Here is a 21,072-nt window from a genome sequence, read left to right as displayed (position 1 = left end):
CTAGTCATAGTCTAGTCATAGTCTAGTCATAGTCTAGTCATAGTCTAGTCATAGTCTAGTCATAGTCTAGTCTAGTCTAGTCATAGTCTAGTCATAGTCTAGTCATAGTCTATTCATAGTCTAGTCATAGTCTAGTCATAGTCTAGTTATAGTCTAGTTTATAGTCTAGTCATAGTTGAAAAGGTAATTGAAAACCCTCTACAATATAACTATAAAAATCCCGAGAATAACTCCCAAAGTGATTCCAAGAAGGTTGTTCCCAGTTCTTTGACAATTTGAACTCTGATTCTGAAATTCATCTGGAAATATTTATTCTTAAATTCAGAAAGGACAGTTTTATGGGGGCTATAAGAAAAATGAAGCGATTTTGAAGAAAATCAAAATTTGGTTTATATGGACAGACAGACGGATAAGGATTAATCGACTAAGAAAGAGATTCTGAGCCGAATGGCATACTTTAAGAAGTATTATTTTTGGATGTTACCCAACGCATAATACCCATCCCGCTATAGTGGTGTAGGGTACATAAAGCACATCAAACGTTTTCCGCGTCTTAGAAGATTTGCTATATACTTTCGGAATATTATTATTCCGAAAGTAACTATAGACGAAATATACTTAATGGACCATATCATAAAAATGAATAAAAACAATATTAAAATGGAAATTTTTTTATTTAATAAAATGACTAACATGACTTTCTAAAAATTTTATATCACAGCCATTAACTCGTAGTGAATAAAACTGACCTATAATTTTAATATAGAATATATTAAAAAACAGCCCTCTCGCCGGCTCATGAACAAGTTTTGATGTTAATGAACTTTATATATATGGACAATTTTACAACCTAATGAATTTATTAAGAAAATAACAATTTAATGCTGCAATCAATTCTTGTCAAAGCCTTCAAAACCTGCTCGTTGGTTACAAAATCCTAAAAAAATTAAACAGTTATTTGTAGATATTACTTCATTAATTTAAGTTTAAATCTTTTTTTAGCCAAATTTATTCGCAATATCTTGGTACGAATGGATTCCAGTGGCTGCGAAGAAGAAAAAACAAAACAAATTGTACTGTGACAGTTCAAACTGTCAAAGTGTCTAGAGTTACATTGACCTTTCGCTAAATATACGAGAACTAATTAAAGAATAAAAACTTTTCGATTAGAATTAACGAGGTTCTGGAGGAATATTAAAAAGCCATAAAGTGTTAAGACATATTTATGTTCCACACGCTAGTGACAGCAAAATGTATTTAATTAAAAATAAAATCAACAAAAAACTACTATCTATCCATTATCTATCTACTAAATACATTTATGCCAAATGGCAGAATATTTAATTTTTTTAAGCAAAAAATAATGTTTCAATTTTGAATTTAATATTAGAATCATTGGTCCCAATTATACTAAACAGATAGATAGTTATTCGATACATATTAAACTTGGTTGCCAGACGGGAATAGCTAAATAGTATTTGTTTTTGTTTCTATTCTCCTTTCTTATAAAACCAGTTAAATTTGATCGTAGAAATAAATAAAAAATAAATAAAATTGTTTAGATTATTAAAATTTCTTATGAATTTTAATAAAATTTTAAGAATATTTTTCGTTTTGCTTCGTATAATCGTTTCTTTCCGGTTTAAAACAAAAACAACAAAAAACGTCAAGAAAAAAAAAACTGAACATGTCGTCATTAGAATCTTTTAATTTGCATATAAATTTCTATAAATCTTTTGTTATTAGTTCTAATAATATTAATTTACTTAAAAGATTTGTGTAGTAAAAGAGCTATTAATGCCTTATCTATAAAACTTACTTAATTTCAATTAATAATTAAAAGTTTGATATGTGGTGGAAAGTAAAAGAAAAGTTGTTTGAATTTTAAGGGAGATATCGGACTGGGGCCGGTTTGTTTGAAATTTATTATTTTTTTTTAGAAATATGCTTTCTAGAAACTAATTATCAAAATAGAAGGTTCCTTAACATTTATACTTAATTGCATAAATTTTGGCAATATTTATTGGCGCTACATAGATGAACCAGAGACTGGGGTCTTTGTTAAAAATTGTACTAACTTATAACAAAAATAGTGCTTTTTGGGGTCTTAAGTATAGACTAGACTATAGATTACACTATAGACTATACTATACACTAGACTATAAATTACTATAGGCTGGACTATAGACTAGACTATAGACTAGACTATAGGCTAGACTATAGACTAGACTATAGGCTAGACTATAGACTAGACTATAGACTAGACTATAGACTAGACTATAGACTAGACTATAGACTAGACTATAGACTAGACTATAGACTAGACTATAGACTAGACTATAGACTAGACTATAGACTAGACTATAGACTAGACTATAGACTAGACTATAGACTAGACTATAGACTAGACTATAGACTAGACTATAGACTAGACTATAGACTAGACTATAGACTAGACTATAGACTAGACTATAGACTGGACTATAGACTAGACTATAGACTAGACTAGACTAGACTATAGACTAGACTATAGACTAGACTATAGACTAGACTATAGACTAGACTATAGACTAGACTATAGAACTATAGACTAGACTATAGACTAGACTATAGACTAGACTATAGACTAGACTATAGACTAGACTATAGACTAGACTATAGACTAGACTATAGACTAGACTATAGACTAGACTATAGACTAGACTATAGACTAGACTATAGACTAGACTATAGACTAGACTATAGACTAGACTATAGACTAGACTATAAGACTAGACTATAGACTAGACTATAGACTAGCTATAGACTAGACTATAGACTAGACTATAGACTAGACTATAGACTAGACTATAGACTAGACTATAGACTAGACTATAGACTAGACTATAGACTAGACTATAGACTAGACTATAGACTAGACTATAGACTAGACTATAGACTAGACTATAGACTAGACTATAGACTAGACTATAGAACTAGACTATAGACTAGACTATAGACTAGACTATAGACTAGACTATAGACTAGACTATAGACTAGACTATAGACTAGACTATAGACTAGACTATAGACTAGACTATAGACTAGACTATAGACTAGACTATAGACTAGACTATAGACTAGACTATAGACTAGACTATAGACTAGACTATAGACTAGACTATAGACTAGACTATAGAACTAGACTATAGACTAGACTATAGACTAGACTATAGACTAGACTATAGACTAGACTATAGACTAGACTATAGACTAGACTATAGACTAGACTATAGACTAGACTATAGACTAGACTATAGACTAGACTATAGACTAGACTATAGACTAGACTATAGACTAGACTATAGACTAGACTATAGACTAGACTATAGACTAGACTATAGACTAGACTATAGACTAGACTATAGACTAGACCATAGACTAGACTATAGACTAGACTATAGATTAGACTATAGACTAGACTATAGATTAGACTATAGACTAGATATACACTATACTATAGACTAGACTTGACTATAGACTAGACTATAGACTAGACTAGACTAGACTATAGACTATAGACTAGACTAGACTAGACTAGACTAGACTAGACTAGACTAGACTAGACAGACTAGCTAGACTTAGACCTAGATTATAGACTATAGACTAGATATAGACTATAGACTAGACTAGACTAGACTAGACTAGACTAGACTAGACTAGACTAGACTAGATAGACTAGACTACTAGACTAGACTAGACTAGGACTAGACTAGACTAGACTAGACTAGACTAGACTAGACTAGACTATAGGACTAGACTAGACTAGACTAGACTTAGACTAGAATAGACTAGACTATAGGACTAGACTATAGAATACAGACTATAGACTAGACTATAGACTAGACTATAGACTAGACTATAGAGTAGACTTATAGACTAGACTATAGACTAGACTATAGACTAGACTATAGACTCAGGACTATAGACTAGACATAGACTAGACTATAGACTAGACTATAGACTAGACTATAGGACTAGACTATAGACTAGACTATAGACTAGACTATAGACTAGACTATAGACTAGACTATAGACTAGACTATAGACTAGACTATAGACTAGACTATAGACTAGACTATAGACTAGACTATAGACTAGACTATAGACTAGACTATAGACTAGACTATAGACTAGACTATAGACTAGACTATAGACTAGACTATAGACTAGACTATAGACTAGACTATAGACTAGACTATAGACTAGACTATAGACTAGACTATAGACTAGACTATAGACTAGACTATAGACTAGACTATAGACTAGACTATAGACTAGACTATAGACTAGACTATAGACTAGACTATAGACTAGACTAGACTAGACTATAGACTAGACTATAGACTAGACTATAGACTAGACTATAGACTAGACTATAGACTAGACTATAGACTAGACTATAGACTAGACTATAGACTAGACTATAGACTAGACTATAGACTAGACTATAGACTAGACTATAGACTAGACTATAGACTAGACTATAGACTAGACTATAGACTAGACTATAGACTAGACTATAGACTAGACTATAGACTAGACTATAGACTAGACTATAGACTAGACTATAGACTAGACTATAGACTAGACTATAGACTAGACTATAGACTAGACTATAGACTAGACTATAGACTAGACTATAGACTAGACTATAGACTAGACTATAGACTAGACTATAGACTAGACTATAGACTAGACTATAGACTAGACTATAGACTAGACTATAGACTAGACTATAGACTAGACTATAGACTAGACTATAGACTAGACTATAGACTAGACTATAGACTAGACTATAGACTAGACTATAGACTAGACTATAGACTAGACTATAGACTAGACTATAGACTAGACTATAGACTAGACTATAGACTAGACTATAGACTAGACTATAGACTAGACTATAGACTAGACTATAGACTAGACTATAGACTAGACTATAGACTAGACTATAGACTAGACTATAGACTAGACTATAGACTAGACTATAGACTAGACTATAGACTAGACTATAGACTAGACTATAGACTAGACTATAGACTAGACTATAGACTAGACTATAGACTAGACTATAGACTAGACTATAGACTAGACTATAGACTAGACTATAGACTAGACTATAGACTAGACTATAGACTAGACTATGCTAGACTATAGACTAGACTATAGACTAACTATAGACAGACTATAGACTAGACTAAGACTAGACTATAGACGACTATAGACTTATAGACTAGACTATATGCTAGACTAGATAGACTAAGACTAGATATGACTAGACTTAGACTAGATATAGACTAGACTATAGACTAGACTTAGACTAGACTATAGACTGACTATAGACTAGACTATAGACTAGACTAGACTAGACTATAGACTAGACTATGACTAGACTATAGACTAGACTATATAGACTATATACTAGACTATAGACTAGACTATATACTAGACTATAGACTTAGAAAATAGACTAGACTATAGCCTAGACTATAGAACTAGACTATAGACTAGACTATAGACTAGAACTATAGACTAGACTATAGACTAGACTATAGACTAGACTATAGACTAGACTATAGACTAGACTATAGACTAGACTATAGACTAGACTATAGACTAGACTATAGACTAGACTATAGACTAGACTATAGACTAGACTATAGACTAGGACTATAGACTAACTATAGACTAGACTATAGACTAGACTATAGGACATAGACTATAGACTAGCCTATAGACTAGACTATAGACTAGACTATAGACTAGACTATAGACTAGACTATAGACTATAGACTAGACTATAGACTAGACTATAGACTAACTATAGACTAGACTATAGACTAGACTATAGACTAGACTATAGACTAGACCTATAGACTAGACATAATAGACTATAGACTAGACTATAGACTAAGACTATAGACTAGACTATAGACTAGACTTAGACTAGACTAGACTAGCTATAGACTAGACTATAGACTAGACTATAGACTAGACTATAGAGTAGACTATAGACTAGACTATAGACTAGACTATAGACTAGACTATAGACTAGACTATAGACTAGACTATAGACTAACTATAGACTAGACTAAGACTAGACTATAGACTAGACTATAGACTAGACTATAGACTAGACTATAGACTAACTATAGACTAGACTATAGACTAGACTATAGACTAGACTATAGACTAGGACTATAGACTAGACTATAGACTAGACTATAGACTAGACTATAGACTGACTATAGACTAGACTATAGACTAGACTATGACTAGCTATAGACTAGACTATAACTAGACGATAGACTAGACTATAGACTAGACTATAGACTAGACCATAGACTAGACTATAGACTAGACTATAATTAGACTATAGACTAGACTATAGATTAGACTATAGACTAGACATACACTATACTATAGACTAGACTGACTATAGACTAATATAGACTAGACTAGACTTATAGACTATAGACTAGATTATAGACTATAGACTAGACTAGACTAGACTAGACTAGACTAGACTAGACTAGACTAGACTAGATTAGACTAGACTATAGACTAGACTAGACTATAGACTAGACTAGACTAGACTAGACTAGACTAGACTAGACTAGACTAGACTAGACTAGACTAGACTAGACTAGACTAGACTAGACTAGACTAGACTAGACTAGACTAGACTAGACTAGACTAGACTAGACTAGACTAGACTAGACTAGACTAGACTAGACTAGACTAGACTATAGACTATAGACTATAGAATACAGACTATAGACTAGACTATAGACTAGACTATAGACTAGACTATAGAGTAGACTATAGACTAGACTATAGACTAGACTATAGACTAGACTATAGAGTAGACTATAGAGTAGACTATAGACTAGACTATAGACTAGACTATTAGACTAGACTATAGACTAGACTATAGACTAGACTAATAGACTAGACTATAGACTAGACTATAGACTAGACTATAGACTAGACTATAGACTAGACTATAGACCTAGACTATAGACTAGACTATAGACTAGACTATAGACTAGACTATAGACTAGACTATAGACTAGACTATAGACTAGACTATAGACTAGACCATAGACTAGACTATAGACTAGACTATAGATTAGACTATAGACTAGACTATAGATTAGACTATAGACTAGACTATACACTATACTATAGACTAGACTTGACTATAGACTAGACTATAGACTAGACTAGACTAGACTAGACTAGACTAGACTATAGACTATAGACTAGACTAGACTAGACTAGACTAGACTAGACTAGACTAGACTATAGACTAGACTAGACTAGACTAGACTAGACTAGACTATAGACTAGACTAGATTATAGACTAGATTATAGACTATAGACTAGACTAGACTAGACTAGATTAGACTAGACTATAGACTAGACTAGACTAGACTAGACTAGACTAGACTAGACTAGACTAGACTATAGACTAGACTAGACTAGACTAGACTAGACTAGACTAGACTAGACTAGACTAGACTAGACTAGACTAGACTATAGACTATAGAATACAGACTATAGACTAGACTAGACTATAGACTATACTAGACTATATACTAGACTATATACTAGACTATAGACTAGACTAGACTATAGACTAGACTATAGACTAGACTAGACTATAGACTAGACTAGACTATAGACTAGACTAGACTAGACTATAGACTAGACTAGACTATAGACTAGACTAGACTATAGACTAGACTAGACTATAGACTAGACTAGACTAGACTATAGACTAGACTAGACTATAGACTAGACTATAGACTAGACTAGACTATAGACTAGACTATAGACTAGACTAGACTATAGACTAGACTATAGACTAGACTATAGACTAGACTATAGACTAGACTATAGACTAGACTATAGACTATACTAGAATATAGACTAGACTAGACTAGACTATAGACTAGACTATAGACTAGACTATAGACTAGACTATAGACTATACTAGAATATAGACTAGACTATAGACTATAATTGTATAAAAGTTATAACGGTAGTGTCAAATATATCATCGGCCTTTCCTTGGAATAAGTTGATCTGGGGTCGAACCTGAGTATCTGCCTTATCTGCTAGAACGCAGGACAGATTTAAGACGTTGTCTTGTCCCGTTTATAGGGGATGTCCCTTCGTTTAAATATATGGGGGATAGTGGTAAGTGAAATCTGAAAGCAGTTTTGTAAACCTTACCAGCCTATCCAAATTTGGGCTTAATGGGATAGTTGAAAGCAATTCCCAAATTTTGGAGTTTTTTGAAAGAAAATATTAAACTGTTTTCTGAAGAACATCCTTAGGGGGATTGAATTTAAAGAAAGGAATCGTTCAAATTTAACATATATCGATATTTAAAGTAGTTTTCCGAAAGTCCTATGTATAGGGTCTTGGTGAAATAATGGAACGATTTTTACTATTTTCGGTAGGCTTTGTTCTTGAAGTATATAAAACGATTAGCAAATGTTTTAACAATGTTGTTGGATGCTAAAGTATCGTATAATTATCCTTGGAATATAGAAATTTATAAAGTTAATTCAACCCATTAAAGTCTGTAAAATTTAAATAGATTCACATTAATGATGATTTTTTATGAATTTTAATAATATATATACCTACCACCCAAACTATACAAATTCTATGACGTATAGAATTCCATTAGATAAACAGATCAAATCAATTCAAATTAACCTTGAAATCGAAACAAAAACATGAATAAATTTATATGATTTTTTTTTGTTAACAAATTGTTGTGATATGGTTTGATGATACGGCTTTGGTCATGGTAGCAACTGGTAATAATGATATATTTCCTTTAGATAAAAACAGCTTTTGGCTGTTAACAAGGCTATAATCGATAAAACATCAAAACAAATATTTAACTAATAATTTACCTATTTGTTTACATTTCAAAAAACAACAAATTGATATAAAAACTTGTTATTTTAAAAATCTTCTATAAACATATTAAATAATAAAAAAATGCAATATTTAGTTAGGTTTTTAATTAAATATTTAATTTATTTTCTATTAAAATCGGCTTATAAATTTGTCTAGGCTAAAGAAAACTAAACTTAATAACTAGAAAATTAGAAAATAATCACATAATGGCAGTACTTTTCATAAACCAAAAAAATAAAATTTTAGAAAACAAAATTACAAAAAAAAGTAAATAAATTCAACAACAATTTTTTTCAACAGAAAAATAAAACAAAGAAAACAATTTTAACAAACAAAATCACAATATATTAACACTACACAATATGTAGCTTAGAATCTGGGTCGTTTTGTGGTTGTGGTTAGTTTGGGTCCTTCAAAATTATAAGCTACAATAGTTTTAGTTTTATTTAAAGTGCTATTTTTAAAATCCTGATAGAGTGAGGATTGCGAAAAATTTTGTAGTTTTGTAGCTGAAAATGTAGGACGTTTTGTAGTTGTTATGCTGCCTTGTAGTTGTTTAAATTGTTCATTAACTTTAGCAAAGAATGGATGACTAAATGGATCATTTTTGTATTTGTTGTAATCGGTATTATCTTGAGATTTTGTTGTTAAAGGTTTTCGTGTAGTTGTTGTTGTGGTGGTAGTGGATCGTGGTCTAAGAGTTGTGGTTTTGAGGTTGTTTGTAGTGTAGTATGGCCGTGTTGTTTGTGGTTTTATGGTCGAAGTTTTGTAGTTTTCTAAACGTATTGGTTTTGTTGTTCTGGCTGTGGTTGGTTTTGTGGTGGTAGTTTTTGTAGTTCTGGCTGTGGTTGGTTTTGTAGTGGTGGCTTTCGTTGTAGTTTTTCTTGTGGTTGTGGTAACGGCAGTGGGTTTTTTGGTGGTACTTTTATTTGTGGTTTTATCCCATTTTCGCCAGTTTTCTGTGGTGGTTTTAGGTTTAAGAGTTGTGGATTTCTGTTCATTCCTCCAATTCCAAGTGGTTCTATCGGGTTTAACAGTTGTAGTTCTGGTAGTTTGCTTTTGAACTATATTCCAATTTGTGGTGGCTTGACTTAATGTATTATTATTATTGGTATATTTTTGATTTTGCCAACTCCAAGTGGTGGTAGTTCTAGCTGGTTTAGCAGTGGTGGAGCTTACGAACTTCTGATTCTGCCAACTCCAGGTTGTTGAAGTTTTCGGTACTTTAGTGGTAGATTTCTGGTTTTGCCAACTCCAAGTAGTTGCAGTTTTAGGTGATTTTGTAGTCCATGATGTGGTGATAGGTTTTTTAGCGGTTGTTATAGTCGTCGGTCTTCTAGTGGTAGTTGTAGTTCTTGGGGCAGTGGTTTTGTTAGTTGTAGTTTTTCGTGTAGTTGTTGTAGTCGGTTTTGTAGTGCTATAACTAAACCATGAAGTTGTTGGTTTCTTAGTAGTTGTGGTTTTTCTTGTAGTTGTTGTTACAGGTTTTCTAGTTGTTGTAGTTTTTATTGTACTGTAACTATTCCATGATGTGGTCGGTTTCTTGGTTGTGGTAGAGGGTTCTGGAGCTGTAGTTTTGGGCTTAACAGTGGTGGTAGTTCTAAAGTCATTGCTATTTAAATAGTTTTTGGTAATCTCAGTTTTATAGGCCGGTGTTGTCTGTAAAAATGGATTATTATGCACAGAGGACTGTGTAGGTTTGGCTGTGGTAGACAATTTAAGGCTACCGCTAAGGAAGGGATTAGTTTTGAAAGAATCCAATTCATTTATTAATTCAACAGGTTTCGTTATAAAATTATTGCTGCTTGAGCTACTAAAGGCTCCGCTGAGGAAAGGATTATCCTTATAATTAGGTTTTGCTGTTACCTCCAATTGTTGGTTAGTGAAACTAGAAGCAATTACCGCTTTATGTACTTCACTTCCGCTGGATACTTTAATGTTTTGTAAAAATGGATTACTAGCATAGTTTGGCACATTATTATCAGGGAATTGGAAATTTTGGTTGCTTGCCGGTTTTCGAGTAGTTGGCAATGCTTGAGTTTTAACAGCTCCACTCAAAAATGGATTATGACTATATGATGTTGCTGCTGGTGATGACTGAATTTTATTAGGTTTGTTAGTAAATGTCGGTTTCTTGTCGAACTCCTCTATTTGATTGGGTGTAAAGCATGAACGAATCTCTTCCATTTTACGATTGCGACAATGTGGTTTATACACTGTCCAAGCATTAAAACCATCTCCTGAGATTCGGGTATGTTCTTCATGTATAATTTTAATACATTTTACATCATCTGTTATATCCGAATCTAATAGTTTATCGCAGGGTATATTACACGCTTTACCGCCATATTGATCATGCGAACACCAATAGAGATCGCTAATTTGAAAGAGACCATGATCCAGGGAGCCATCTGCATTAAGGCGACCAACAGCGGCCGTATTAAATGAGGACTCATGTTGAGCTATACAAACCCAAGTGGGTATTTGTTCCATGGGCATTTTGTGTTTACTTAAAAGCTCTTGCGCCAATTCACATTTCTTATAAATTTTACCTTTTCCCACGTTCTTTGTTGCCGGTGTATATGGGGTATCTATGGAGTTGGTACTAGGTATATTGGCTTCTTTGAGTTCTTTTTCGGTAAAACAGTCTTTGATGTGACTCATACCCGTGTTACGACAATGTGGCTTATACACAGTCCAGGCGTTGAAACCATCACCTGATATTCTAGTATGTTCCTCATGTATAATCTTAATACAGCGAACATCATCTGTTATGTCAGAGTCGAGTAGTTTATCACAGGGTATATTACAAGCTTTACCTCCATACTGATCGTGAGTACACCAATATAGATCACTTATTTGGAAGAGACCATGATCTGCCGAACCATCGGTATTTAGACGACCAACAGCAGCTGTGTTATATGAGGACTCATGTTGAGCTATACACACCCATTTGGGTATTTGTTCCATGGGCATACGATGTTTGTGATACAATTCCTGAGCCAGCTCACATTTCTTATAAATTTTACCTTTAGGAATAGGTTTTGAGCTAAACGAACTTTGAGGAATTAAGGCATTGGTGGTTACTGTTGTCTGTACACTACTAAGTTCTTTATCTGTAAAACATTCCTTAACGTGACTTATAGCAATATTACGACAATGAGGTTTATATACAGTCCAGGCATTAAAACCATCCCCAGAGATCCTGGTATGCTCCTCATGTATAATCTTAATACATCTAACATCGTCAGTTATATCGGAGTCCAACAGTTTATCACATGGTATATTACAAGCTTTACCTCCATATTGATCATGAGAACACCAATAAAGATCGCTTATTTGGAAGAGACCATGATCAGCTGAACCATCGGTATTTAGACGACCAACTGCAGCAGTATTGTAAGACGACTCATATTGAGCTATACACACCCATTTGGGTATTTGATCCATGGGCATGCGATGTTTGTGGTACAATTCCTGAGCCAACTCACATTTCTTATAAATTTTACCTTTTGGAGCAGGTTTTGAACCAAACGAACTTTGAGGAATTAAGGCATTGGTGGTTACTGATGTCTGTACACTATTTAGTTCTTTATCTGTAAAACATTCCTTTACATGACTTATAGCGATATTACGACAATGAGGTTTATACACAGTCCAGGCATTAAAACCATCCCCAGAGATTCTAGTATGCTCCTCATGTATAATTTTAATACATCTAACATCGTCAGTTATATCGGAGTCCAACAGTTTATCACAGGGTATATTACAAGCCTTACCCCCATATTGATCATGGGAACACCAATAAATATCACTTATTTGGAAGAGACCATGATCAGCCGAGCCATCCGTATTAAGACGACCTACAGCAGCAGTATTGTAAGACGACTCATGTTGAGCTATACACACCCATTTGGGAATTTGATCCATGGGCATGCGATGCTTATGATATAATTCCTGAGCCAATTCACACTTCTTGTAAATTTTACCTTTTGCTGCCGGCTTTGATCCCCCAGAACTTTGAGGCACTAAAGAATTTGTATTATATGAAGGCACTTTGCTGGAAACCTTTTTCAGTTCCTGTTCCGTAAAACATTGTTTTATATGATCCATACCTATATTACGACAGTGTGGTTGATATACCGTCCAAGCGTTAAAACCATCTCCCGATATTCTCGTATGCTCCTCATGTATTATCTTAATACATCTAACATCATCTGTAATATCAGAATCTAAGAGTTTATGACAGGGTATATTGCAAGCTTTACCACCATATTGATCATGTGAACACCAATAAAGATCACTTATTTGAAAGAGGCCATGATCGGCAGAACCATCTGTGTTGAGACGACCAACAGCCGCTGTGTTGTAAGACGATTCATGTTGAGCGATACAAACCCATTTGGGTATTTGTTCCATGGGCATTTGATGTTTATGATATAATTCCTGAGCCAATTCACATTTAGAATAAATTTTACCTTTACCTTTAGACACCGGTGTATTATAACTAGGAGCGGATGCCATGACTTCAACTTCGGCCAGAGTCTTGGCATCAAAACATGTTTTAATGTGTTCCACATTTTGATTTAAACAGTGAGGCCTATACACTGTCCAAGCATTGAAACCATCCCCCGATAGTCTGGTATGTTCCTCATGTATGGTTTTTATACACGCCACATCATCCCTTAGATCATCGTCCAGTAATTTGTCACAAGGCAAATTACAAGCTTTGCCTCCATAAGCACTGTGTTCACACCAATATTTATCACTTATCTGGAAAAGTCCATGATCAGCACTGCCATCTGTGTTTAAGCGTCCTATGGCTGCAGTATTAAATTGAGATTCGTGTTCGGCGATGCACACCCACGTAGCTATATCCTGCAGTGGAAAGTTGTGTTTAGAAAAGAGTTCTTGTGCTAATGAGCAACGTGTGTAAATTTTACCCTTATGAGAAACTCCCCTATGCGCTGATGAAGATGATGTAGGAGGAGCTTTGTATATATCGTTGTATGTCGATGTAGCGTAATGTGTTTTGGATGGTTTTTGTTGTATGACATTTTTCAGGAAAGGATTATTATTATTGAAGGTATATTTTGTAGAGCTATGCACTTGATTAGTAGCTAAACCTACTGCTGTTGTGGTTTGTACTTTAGGATGTGTTATTTGTGGTGGATTCTTAAAGCACTTGGCTATTTGCTCGTAACGTTGATTCTGGCAATAGGGCCTGTAAACAGCCCAGGCATTGAAGCCATCTCCCGATATGGCTGTATGTTCATTGTGTATTCTTTTGATGCAACGTACATCATCGGTAATATCATTATCCAAAAGTTTACTACAAGACAAACCGCAACCCTTGCCACCACGATCATTAGAACACCAGTAAAGATCACTGATCTGGAAAAGGCCATGATCGGCAGAACCATCAGCATTTAAACGTCCTACGGCTGCTGTATTAAAACGGGATTCATGCTCTGCTATACACACCCAAGTGGGTATTTGTTGCATGGGCATTTTGTGTTTTTGATATAGTTCCTGGGCCAATTCACAGCGTCCATAAACCTTACCACTCTTCTTAGCCGAATAATCCTGTATGGCATTGCCCGAAAATTGTGTATTATAGGAGTTATAACCTTTAGCTGAAGTTAGATATGTTGACTGAGTACGCTCTCCGGGGAAACAATCTTGTATATAGGATTCAGCATTATTTTTACAATACTGCTGATAAGCAATCCAAGCCGTATAACCATCACCCGATATACGTTGATGTTCTTCGTAAATACGTTTAACGCAGGTAAGATCATCACTTAAATTATCATCCCTTAATTTATGGCACGGTAAATTACAACCCGCTCCTTTGCCGGGAGGAGAACACCAATATACATCACTGATTTGAAAAAGGCCATGAGAACCACCCGAGGGACTGGAGGCCTGAGCTGCTGTATTAAAACCACTCGAATGTTGAGCTATACACACCCATTGTGCCACTTCCGTTAAATCAAGACGATGCCGTTGTCTCAACACTTTTGCCAATTCGCAACGTTCGAATACTTTCGATTCCACTAAACGGCACGAGCTCACGATTAGCAATGCTAAAATGTACCGCCATTGTGTCACAGTTGACATAATTTTTTCTTCTTCTTTGTATTATTTTATTTATATGTTTCGTTTTATTGAAATTAGTTTAACACATTAACGCTGTTGTATTAATTCTAATTAATTAATTTCTATTGATTTTTTGTGTGTTTTCTTACAAAGAAACTCACGCGACGCGTTTCTTTGTTTCTTTCAAATTTGATTCTTTCTTTCTACCGCTCGTTAGTTGTGTTCAGTTTAACGTCTTCTCAGCAACTGAATGTTTTAAGAAAGTTTACTCATCTCTTGATTGCGTTTCATTTCCGTTTTATACACACCTTGCGAAACCAACACCAACAAACTCAAGTGTGTCTTTAATAATCAAACCAGAGACTCTCTCACACACGCACGCATTTAATTAGTAAATCTAAAAATTTTCAGTTTCTATAGAAGTTTTGCAGGTTTAAGCTCGCACGCCTTTTGATATTGGGCTGAATGGGTTGAAATACATAAATAAATTTGTTGTTGATACAAAACAAACACCTAAGGACAGTGTCAAAACAAAATGTTGACGACGTTTTTGTTGTTGTTTGGTTTTGTGCTGGAAACTAGTTAATCAACTGACCGCAAGTCAGTCAGTCAGTAAGTCAATCGTTCATTCATTCGTTCGTTTAATTTGAATTGTGGGTTGCCAGATCTTTAGTGTGTGTTCCCTATGACGGTAGATGAAAGATTTCAAGTGGCAAACATTTTCTAAGTGTTTAATTATAATTAAATGTCATGATTGTCATTATCAGTTTAATGATCGGTAGGTTTGTTTCAAGAATTAAGATTGCGTTTTTAATTGTAATTAAAATTATAATTTTTTTAGATGAAACGTGACTTTACCGCCCACTTTATGAAAGGTTTAAATAGCAATTAGTTTAACAAGTTTAACAAATAATATATATTATATTCTTAAGGTTTGGTGTATATAAGATCACTGATCGCGATTGAAACACCACCAACGGTCTTATCCAAGAAGAAATTGGTACACAGAGGGAAAAAGAAATATACACGCCTGGTACCAAATTGACACCAAACTGTTTATAATTTTTCTATAACATCCGTTGTCAAAGTATATACATACGTACGACAACACTATGTAATGTTGACAACATTGCAACAATTCGTTGTCGAAAATCTAAATTTTATACACATCCGTTGTCTAAATGTTAACAAACGTGGTAGGCTCACTATTGGCAACGGATTGTTTGTTAACATCTACACAACGGATGTGTATAAAATTTAGATTTCGACAACGAATTGTTGCAATGTTGACAACGTTGCGTTGTCAACATTACATAGTGTTGTCGTACATATGTATATACTTTGACAACCGATGTTATTGCCAAATTATTAACTCTTTGGTGTCAATTTGGTACCAGGCGTGTATATTTCCTTTTCCCTCTGTGTAGCATCTGCCACATCGAACAGTAGTTAAAAAACATTTTATTTTGTAAATAATTCGCCATCTTGAAATATCGTAATGAAAACTCAAATAATCCAACTTTGGAGCGGAGGTCACCTAACACAAAAAGAGTACTCCCAGAATCTCCTGCTGAACTCGATACCCTTAGAAGCTATTGCGTGGTGAACTATATTCTATTGGATACTGTATAGCGTAGATCGTTCCGTGTTATATTTTAGATTTTTTAATTAATTCATCATCAATGGCTACAGGTCATATTTAACGGTTATAAACCAACCAAAGATCGCATATCGGAACAATTGTCGGGAATTGTGAGCTATTGGCCCTAAGAAGGAGATAGCGATCAAACAGACGCATGTGAAAATCTACTCAGCTCTAAACTGGGAAACCAAATGGGCCTGGGGATCTATATTGAAAACCGGGAATGTGAAATATACTACCAGCTTCCTAATAACCTTCCAAGAAGAACTCCTTGGCTTAATGGAATGAATAGATTGGATTAAAGATGCCGCCAATAGAGGTTAACACAGAGCGATATCAGCTGAACTGTAAGATGGCTCTCTTCGAATACTTTTCCAATAGTACTCAATGTAGCTCTACATCATACGGGTACCATGTCACTCATGGATAGTCGGTAATGAAAGAGCGAATGTTACTATAAAGGGATGGTAGCTTGAAGAAGTTATCTCGACAAAAGCAAGACCTACGCATCGATGACTGGATTAAAAACATAGGGGAGAGATTCCCACACGGTTACTTGGAATAATGGAATGGAGGGTAGCACCAATACGATTCAGCAAGAGCGAGACGAACTTCTTCGTTAGAATGAAAAAGTCCGAGGTTAGCATTATTCTACGTATTCTTAGTGGATTGAGAAGTTTATAAAAATACATTTTTTCAATTTGTCGTTATATCCAGCTTTAGGTAAAGATAACTCTAAGAATAAGAAAGATATGTCAGATGTTAAGCCTTTATTTTAAAGATGACAGAATGGACTTTTAGATGGCATAACATCCCAAAAAGGGCAAAAAATTGTGTTTTTTCAAACTTCAGTACACAATATATCAAATCCCAGATGTGATAAGATTTTTTCTATCTTCTAAAAAAAAAATACTTTAGAAGTGTCTAACAGGGTCTCAGGGATATGACTTTTTTTAAATTTTGTCGGTCTGTGTTATTATTCGCAAATAATTTTTAAAACATCAATCTGGTAACTCTTCAAAATGCATTTTCGCTACCAACAGATGTTTAGTATTTAAGTACCAGCTAATTCTAAGGCTACTTAGTACAAGACCTCTCTCGAAGAATAAAGAAGATATGTCAGATGTTAAGACTTTTAAAGATGACATAATAAACTTTCAAATGGCATACAACACTTTATAAATAAAGTTGTCTTGGCTCTGTTATAACATCTCAAAAAGGGCAAAGAAGGTGTTTTTTTCAAATTTCAGGACACGATATCTCAAATCCCAGATGTGATAGAGAAAATCTGAAAGAAAATCCTTTATAAGTGTCTGACAGGTTCTTAGGGCTTTGATTTTTTTCAAATTTTGTTAGCCTGTGTTATTACATATTAGCAAATAATTTTCAAAACATCAATCTGGCAACTCTTCAAAATGCATTTTCGCTACCAACAGATGTTTAATATTTAATTACCAGCTAAGTCTAAGGCTACTTCCCAGCAAAAATTTTCATTACCTAGTAATCTAGAAAGTAATATTGCAATCACGTGGAAACTAATTACTTTTGGGGTGAATAACTAATTATTTTTGTTCGACGAGGTTCAAATAATATGTACCTACCTTAAACAAATTAATAAATGGTTACTAATTTGATTACAAAAACTTTGCGAAATAACTAGTTACAAATAAACCTACAAATATGTTATGTTATAGCTAGTTATTTTGGGCCGACTTTGTATGTAGAAAACAAAAAATAAAAAAATTCCTCTGCCGGGATTTGAACCCAGGCATTCAGTTGTTTTCTATGTTTCTCACTCCAGCCGCTTACTCGATGCTCCATTAACATGTTGCTTTTTGTAATTTTGAGAACGGCTTTTTACAAAAATATATAAATGAATGTCATTTTGAAAAAAATAAACAGTATCCAGCAGGGCTCGAACCACGAACCCCCTGTTTGTTAAATGAACGACCTAGACAACTGAGCCATAACAAATCCAAATTGTTTTGTTCTTTACCAGTAATAACCTATTCAGCTAAATGAAATAATGTGGATGATAATGAACACTCATTACCAAGTAATATATGAAAAAACTACTGGCTATTACCAAAAATTTCAGATTTTTTGCTGGGTTAGTACAAGACCTCTCTTTTTCAACTAAAACTATACTAAGTAGTATATATATAAATAATAAATCTTCTTGTTTGTTTTTCAAATGTCCACTCATTTAGTATAGTTTGTCGTTAGCGTCGTCACCATCATCATCATCTTTCTAACGTTTATGTGATTATTAATCGTTTTTTAAACCGTCATCTACTATAATTGCAAGTTTTAAACTCATGGCTTGACGGCTGGCTGGACACTTTTGTATTTTTTTCATTATTTGCTGATAAAAAATAATACTCGTGCTTGTTTATATTTATATTTTGTTTGTTTATTTTCTTTACTAGATTTTACTACTGTTTATTTATAATTTTAGGCGCAAAAATCTACAACAACTAGAAATAAATTATTATGAGTAGTTTAATGGAATGTTAAACAATTATTATTGTTGTTATTCAGATACGTAACTACTGTGAACCCTTAAGAGAACTACAAAAGGGGAAATACTTAAAGAATTTATCAGAAAAAAACTAAATATCATAAAATACAAAAAATAACGGAAATAATACACACGAGATGTTTATATCTAGTACTAATATTAAAGAGAGCATATTAAATTTATCGAAAATTTTGTAACATTTTTATATTTGATCACAAAGTTTTGAGGAAACAATCATGGAACTGGTAGTCGAAATCAAGAGCTATGAATGAATGAATTCTTCATAGTAGTTTAAATATAGATATTGTCTTTCCGTTTGTATCACATTGAAATATTGGTCTCAGACCCTGAAGATATAATTTTTTTTAGGTTCTTAATATATTCATAACATCTTTTAGTTTATCTGTCTGTTGATAATATCAAAAGGTCAGAAATATCCGCTGTTGATAAGGATTGTATGATATTGAAAATGGTAAATATTACACAGGTCAACAAATGTTTGTCCTTCAGACCAAAGAATACTTCCTTTTATATATGATCTTTATATGTATAACGAAGAAAGAATACGATATAAAAGAGGTTAAATCTCTATTTTAAAGTCGACAGATTGGACTTTCAGTGGACATAGCCAATTTTATAAATGAAGGTATCTTTGAGCTGTTAAAACGTTTAAAATATATCAAAAAACGGTGTTCTTTGAAACTACAGAAGACGATTCTCGTTCTCGAAATTTATACTCTAAAATATGACAAACATCGGGCCATATTTGACACTAATACCTCACATAAGGTCCCCCAAGACATCAAATTAACAATGAAATCGGACATAAACAAGTCTAATGATAAAAATCTATGTCCACTAAATATCATGACGATCGATTCATAATTGACCATTCCCCCATATAGAAATTCTTACAAATTGTCCATCAATCCATAGTTGACCCAAGCTACTATTCTTTTCCGAAAATCCCTTCAAATTTCTTACGACTGGAGTATTATATGATTAAACATAGTTATAGCTATAGATTTTCCTTGTTATCCAATGTAAAATGCTATTACGATGAATATTAAGTATGACCTTTGACCTTGCACTTCTCCAATATGCGCATTTATTTATGTTTTTAGCTTATACATAATAACATTTTTATTAATCAATAATTACAATAAATTTTTTTTTGTTCCCAAATAATAAACAAATTATACATTTTAATAATTTAATTTTAAGTGCAATAACATTGAAGCCATAACAGTAGGATGGCGCCTTATTAAAATTTTTATTGTTATAAAAACCAAATTTTAATGGTTTTTTGAAAATTGCTTAAATAATTCCACATTCTTTTTGTAAGACATAAACAATGGCGAAATAACACTGGACAACAGAATAGCACTGATTATCTAGCAGATTCTGAAGATTCTCGTATTTTATCAGAAATTTTGCCGAAATGACGCTATATTTTAAAAACGTGCTTTTAAGGAAATATAATTTCAGCTGATTTAGATTTAGGAACTCTTAAAAAATTTAACTAGATTTGTTGATTAGTGTTTTTATTACTTATAAAACAAAGTCATTGATTAATAAAAACTTCTTTAGAAAAAAATTTTATATTTTTTGAAAATATTAAAAAAAAAATAAGAACATTAAACTTTTAATTCAAATTGTTCCATTAATTATATTGCGCTTAAAATAAATATTGATTTAATAAAATTTTAATGCAAAACAAAGATTTGCATAATTAAACTTGGTCCAATGATTAACACCGTTTTGTTTTTTATTTTATTAAACATTTGATTAATTAAACAAATAATAAAGAAATTACTCATCA

The 21,072-nt window shown here is 33.3% G+C and overlaps 2 protein-coding genes across 5 annotated transcripts in view; both read right to left on the bottom strand.

Annotated features, from left to right (window-relative positions):
• Positions 1-21,072, bottom strand: part of LOC119604462 (sensory neuron membrane protein 2) — a 74,448-nt gene that overhangs the window by 16,151 nt on the left and 37,225 nt on the right. The window lies entirely within an intron of this gene.
• Positions 9,090-15,338, bottom strand: LOC119604461. Of its 2 annotated transcripts, XM_037957094.1 has the most exons (2): positions 13,929-14,317; positions 9,090-13,863 (listed from the first exon to the last, which is right to left on the bottom strand). In XM_037957094.1, the coding sequence occupies exons 1-2, from the start codon at positions 14,040-14,042 to the stop codon at positions 9,355-9,357; spliced, it is 4,623 nt and encodes a 1,540-aa protein (XP_037813022.1). In that variant the 5' UTR covers positions 14,043-14,317; the 3' UTR covers positions 9,090-9,354. The 2 variants fall into 2 exon arrangements, with proteins under 2 accessions (XP_037813022.1, XP_037813021.1); XM_037957093.1 differs by having other exon boundaries at positions 9,090-15,338.

This window comes from Lucilia sericata, unplaced genomic scaffold, assembly GCF_015586225.1.
Source record: "Lucilia sericata isolate MDLA Ls3-8-SP2 unplaced genomic scaffold, ASM1558622v1 Contig000397F_arrow, whole genome shotgun sequence".
Classification (NCBI taxonomy): Eukaryota; Metazoa; Arthropoda; class Insecta; order Diptera; family Calliphoridae; genus Lucilia; species Lucilia sericata.
Note: the sequence above shows the minus strand (reverse complement) of the source record. Positions and strands in the feature narration are given on the sequence as shown.

Bases quoted from the DNA above. Each gene is read 5' to 3' on its own strand.
- LOC119604461 (XM_037957093.1), bottom strand. From the start codon at position 15,108: ATGTCAACTGTGACACAATGGCGGTACATTTTAGCATTGCTAATCGTG.